General features: G+C 45.6%; 1 protein-coding gene across 3 annotated transcripts in view; it reads right to left on the reverse strand.

Moving 5' to 3' along the window:
- Window positions 1-535: 535 nt before the first annotated feature.
- LOC117469171 (signal transducer and activator of transcription 1-alpha/beta-like) overlaps window positions 536-5,692 on the reverse strand; it is a 17,417-nt gene continuing 12,260 nt past the window's right edge. For 2 of the 3 annotated variants that reach the window (XM_034113546.1, XM_034113544.1), the window contains exons 14-24: window positions 5,289-5,327; window positions 4,862-4,951; window positions 4,648-4,746; window positions 4,294-4,429; window positions 3,793-3,848; window positions 2,388-2,485; window positions 2,028-2,167; window positions 1,229-1,417; window positions 1,016-1,079; window positions 849-930; window positions 536-672 (exon numbers count right to left, since the gene is read on the reverse strand). In XM_034113546.1, the coding sequence (XP_033969437.1) occupies window positions 643-672; window positions 849-930; window positions 1,016-1,079; window positions 1,229-1,417; window positions 2,028-2,167; window positions 2,388-2,485; window positions 3,793-3,848; window positions 4,294-4,429; window positions 4,648-4,746; window positions 4,862-4,951; window positions 5,289-5,327 (1,023 nt within the window). In that variant the 3' untranslated portion in view covers window positions 536-642. The remainder of the gene's footprint in view (window positions 673-848; window positions 931-1,015; window positions 1,080-1,228; window positions 1,418-2,027; window positions 2,168-2,387; window positions 2,486-3,792; window positions 3,849-4,293; window positions 4,430-4,647; window positions 4,747-4,861; window positions 4,952-5,288; window positions 5,328-5,692) is intronic. The other variant, XM_034113545.1, reaches the window with a different exon arrangement.

Genomic DNA, 5,692 nt, shown 5'->3' on the forward strand with positions numbered 1-5,692 from the left:
TTGTAATACACGTTTCAAAATGATGAAGTAACAACATACTGATACCGGTTAGTAACAACCATGAATTAATGCTTTGACAAGTCTGCAGACAGACGGCAGGAGAAACACCTTTTAAAATGCGTGTTTTCTAAATGGAGATTGGCTAAGCTAACGCAGTATATGCTCCGACCGTCCACACTCACAACAACGGCCTATACAGACATAAATAAAGCAGCGACTGTATTCTCCATGACACAGGCAGTCTGTGGTTTGTACTTGTTTAACTTCTGTCTAGTTTCTGAACATATATGAGGAGCTGTGAGCTCTGAGTGCTAACAGCTAACGGCTAACGGCTGATGTTGTGTGGTTGAACGTCAGTGACGGCGGCTGAGATCCTCACCGCTGATTGGCTCCCGCGAGAACGCGTCACGTGAATTTGACGCTCGAGTTGAAAAAATTGAACTCTCGCGTTTAACGCGGCCCCGTTCAATCGCCTCAATCGCGTGATTCGCGCCGCGTCCACCGCTTCATGCGCGCCGTCGGAGCGAATTCGCGTCTGTCCGCGTCTCTGCATTGACTCTACATGTAATCGCGCCGCCCCCAAACATCGCATCGCGTCCGGTGTGAACGCAGCATAAGAGTGTTTTTGTGAAGACGCCCTCATCAGTTCTGGTTTGGAAAGTCTGCGCTCATCTGGAGAGAAAAGAAGAGAGGGATTTAATTAAACATTGACAGAAGACAGAAACCTTGAAACTCCTAATTGGATTTGAACGTTCTACTTTACATGATAACTGATGACTCTACTTGTGTATTACCTTTTCAGTTATAGATTTGTATTGATTTAGTCTTTCATTAAAATGCCAACTCACCATAGCATCGACGTACTGCGATAAAGCCTCGTAGTCGTCCGGAAACATCGGCATCATGTTGTCGTGCAGTTTGGACCGATGTCTGCACAGGAGAACGTGGACAGAGACTTAGTATTTCATCTGTTAATAATTCAATACATCATGTTATTGTTTTTAACACTGCTTACACTTCTGAGACAGATATGAGCTCCGTCTTCATGCGGCCTCCCATCCATGGACTGTTCTCTGCAGCTGGAAGGCAGTAACACACAGAAACGTGTGAAAAGGGAAAGACAATGGGTTCAGAAATGCATGAGTGCACCAGCTTTAGTATGCACTTGGCTCCAGGTGTTCAGTCGTGCAAAGAGAAGTGAAAGAAATAGGCTTTAGTGACTTCTTACCCTCCGTGGGTTTGAGGTAGTACTTCTCGAAGGCCTTGTCTTTGGGGATGTTCGGGTAGAGGAAGCGCAGCGGGTTTTCCAGGATGTCATCGGCGGCCCTTACACGGTACATTCGGAGGTTATCGGACAGAGAGACGTGCGACAGCTCCTTCTTCGTGTACGGCTCCACCGAGTGGAAGAGCGGCTTGTCTGCGTTCAGAAACACGGACCATGAGGAAGAAGCTAACATTTCATTTTGATGTGTTACGTTCATGGTATGCAAAACTTAATGTATAACAATTATTTAGAGTCATTGCGTGCCTATTGATTTGAACACGATCCGTGTATCCATCATTTCCTGGTCTTCTCTAAAGAAGAGGGACCAATGAAAACGTTGTCATGTTGCCGTTGTTCAGCATGGAAACATTCATTAGCTAACAATGACATTATTGTTCTATTCATATAAAGGGAGGTCAGGTACTCTTTAAAACAGCTGCTAGTTATGGGTACTTTTTACTGAAGTACATTTCAAAGCCCTCTTTACTTTGACTTGAGTAAAGAAGTTTAGTCAGTACTTCTACTTTCACCAGAGTATTTTTAAACTCAAGTATCTGTACTTCTACTTGAGTAAAGAAGTTTAGTCAGTACTTCTACTTTTACCAGAGTATCTTTAAACATGAGTATCTGTACTTCTACTTCAGTAAAGGACGTGTGTACTTTTGCCATCTCTGATAATAAGTAATAACAACCTGCATCTGGACACTACAAACATTCAACACGTGTGCAAAGTAGTTTTTTATAAATTCAAAGTTGTGCTCACCGTGGACGTCGTGCTCGATCCAGGTGAAGGTGATGGCTCCCTCCTTGCTGCTCTCACTGAAGCGCAGCAGGAAGGTCCCGGGACATTTATCAGTCAGCAGAGCTTTCTCCCGCTCTTTACAGATGAAGCCCAGGATGCAGCTGCAAACACACAGAACAAAACGTATGAAGAAACATATAACCAAGTTCATTTAGCAGCAGTCACGCACCAGACACTTTTCACGCTGCTATGGACAGTCTTGCACTAATGCACATTTCTCAAAGTTATTGAAGTGACTGTTATTTTGTTGATTGTTGTGCTCTTATTGATGTCTTAATGTGTGAATATGCATAAATGTGTCCGTCTCAAAGTAGTACTCACCCGTCGTTCCAGAGACTGAGCAGGTGTCTTTTAATCAGATCCAGGATCCCCTCGATCCACAGCCAGAAGGGAAAAGCCTTCTCATCGGCACTCTGCTGCTGGACAGGAGAACAGGTGTTTGGTTTAGCAAAAGTAATGCATCCAGCAGGGAAACACCACGAGTTGCAACATGTCTTTTTAACACAATTTCATATATTTCTGCATGCATTTCAACACATGAAGCTCAGCGCAAGTTCAACCAGGAAGACCTTCTTTCCTCATTCATTCACTATGTCCATGTTACTACTCTCTCTCCTCTCAATAAGTGACCGGGGGCGTCACTCCCCAGCTTAACCAATCACTTCGCTCTATTCTCAAAAGCCTATCATAGCGCTCCGCTAACCCTTTTTAAATCTGCTCTCCCCTCTGACAGCTGTCATTTCAGGTGACTCGACGCAACCCTCCTCCACCCCTTTTCACCTCCTGTCCCTCTGAATCCAGGGTCGAGCTAAGCCCCTCCCCTTCAGACCGACCCCAACTATCCATTCACCACCACCAGGGTCAAGCTAAGCCCCTCCCCTTCAGACCGACCCCAACTATCCATTGACCACCACCAGGGTCAAGCTAAGCCCCTCCCCTTCAGACCGACCCCAACTATCCATTCACCACCACCAGAGTCAAGCTAAGCCACTCCCCTTCAGACCGAACCCAACTATCCATTCACCACCACCAGGGTCAAGCTAAGCCCCTCCCCTTCAGACCGAACCCAACCATCCATTCACCACCACCAGGGTCAAGCTAAGCCCCTCCCCTTCAGACCGAACCCAACTATCCATTCACCACCACCAGAGTCAAGCTAAGCCACTCCCCTTCAGACCGACCCCAACCATCCATTCACCACCACCAGGGTCAAGCTAAGCCCCTCCCCTTCAGACCGAACCCAACCATCCATTCACCACCACCAGGGTCAAGCTAAGCCCCTCCCCTTCAGACCGAACCCAACTATCCATTCACCACCACCAGGGTCAAGCTAAGCCACTCCCCTTCAGACCGACCCCAACCATCCATTCACCACCACCAGAGTCAAGCTAAGCCCCTCCCCTTCAGACCGACCCCAACCATCCATTCACCACCACCAGGGTCAAGCTAAGCCCCTCCCCTTCAGACCGAACCCAACTATCCATTCACCACCACCAGGGTCAAGACCCCGGGGGGTTTCATCCGATCGGTTCTCCCCTCCTGAATGATACTCCTGCACAACGGGGCCTAATCGCAAAAACTCCATTACATTCATTTGGGTATTCCTGGCAATAAATATGTATTCTTATCAAACCCGTCTCTCCTGATTGAATTACTTTTATACCAAAACTGCCTTTCTTTGGGAGATTGCAGTGAGAAGTCGTTATTTGAAATGACCGTGGCTCACCTTGCAGAATTTGCCCCAGGGGATTTGTCCGTCTGGGTTCCTCTGGGTTTTAGATCCTACAGAAAAACATTTACAATTCATATTAAAAATAATCAAATCTTTCTAACATTTCACACATTTTTGTCACATATATTTCTACATATTTTTAGCAGAGATTATTCTTTTTTTTTTAAGGTATTTATTTGGCAGGAGAGTGTCTTCATTGGAGATTTGTCAAATCAAATTTTTTCTGTCATTTTTGCATATTTTCATCTAAATCTTATATATTTTTACACATTTTGGCAAATATTTTTCAAATAATTTTACAAATGTATAACATATTTCTAAAATGCTTGTTTCTTTCACACATTTCTCAACGCCAAAGGCCTCCGTTGAGGTCTGCTGAACTCTGTAAAGTGTGAAAGGTTCTGCAGGTGTCGGAGGTGTTCTTGTTTGGACATATTTCTAAACTGTTTACATATTGTCTAGTTTAGATAGTTCGCTGTTCGCTTTGGTTCCTACCGAGCAGCTTGTCGGCCAGCATGTTGAGCTGCTCCTGGTTCAGGCCTCGCTGCGTGACGGAGGAGAACTGCCAGCTCAGGACCTCCGACAGCTGAGACCACTTCGCCGCAGGAGGGGTGAGGAAGAACTTCAGATTCTGAGGAAGAGGAGAGGAGGAGACTTGATGAAGAACTGAGTGCATGTGAAATATAGGGGTCTTTTACTGGAGCTTTTACGCTCTGATGTTTTATCATGATAAATGTGTGTGTGTGTGTGTGTGTGTGTGTGTGTGTGTGTGTGTGTGTGTGTGTGTGTGTGTGTGTGTGTGTGTGTGTGTGTGTGTGTGTGTGTGTGTGTGTGTGTGTGTGTGCTAACCTTGGGCTCAGTGGTCAGCATGTTGTACCAGAGGATGGAGGCCCAGCCAGCAGGCAGCTGACAGACGTTAGAGATGACCACAACAGGCAGAGACATCGTCTACAACAACAACAACAACACCACCACACACACACAACAGGAATTAATCATGAACACACTTTCCAAACTCAACATGAACTGATGAGTCCTGTAAGGATCTTTCTTCTAGTCTCACCTCGAGTTTGATGTCGAGTCCCGACTGGTTGAGCTGCAGCTCGGACTCGAAGCTGAGCGAGTGAAGCTCCTCGGTGACGATCAGGGGACCCTGAACACACACACACACACACACACACACACACACACACACACACACACACACACACACACACACACACACACACACACACACACACACACACACACACACACACACACACACACACACACACACACACACACACACACACACACACACACACACACACACACACACACACACACACACACACACACACACACACACACACACACACACACACACACACACACACACACACACACACACACACACACACACACACACAGCTCCCACACACACTTACAGAAAACCTTCAAATCCAAAACCTTTAATACTTTATTTCTCTTGATATTGTTTCTCTTACCTCGTTCGTTTGGTTGCCAACTTTCTGCTCTTTCAGTTGCTGAGTGAAGAAGTGCAAGACGTTTTAAAACTGTTTTCTCCCCTTACCAAAGCACTCACACATGTAGTCTTAACCTACATTACCCACTTTTATAATCATACCAGAAAATAGGAGTCCACTAGCTGCAATATTAACGAACCACACCCCACTTATTATTCTATTCCATGGGCGTAGGAAGCATCCTGAATGTGGGGGGGACATTTTTAACGGGGGGTGTGGGGGCGAAAAAATATATAGATTTCCTGTATTCTGGTGCATTTGAACAGGTGGTTTGATACTTTTATGTGGCTATACTAGCATGAGGAAAATGATGGGTACATTTTGTAATTTCATCCAGTAGTAAAGAAAGGAAACATATTTGATTA

The sequence above is a fragment of the Trematomus bernacchii genome, unplaced genomic scaffold (genome assembly GCF_902827165.1).
Source record: "Trematomus bernacchii unplaced genomic scaffold, fTreBer1.1, whole genome shotgun sequence".
Lineage (NCBI taxonomy): Eukaryota > Metazoa > Chordata > Actinopteri > Perciformes > Nototheniidae > Trematomus > Trematomus bernacchii.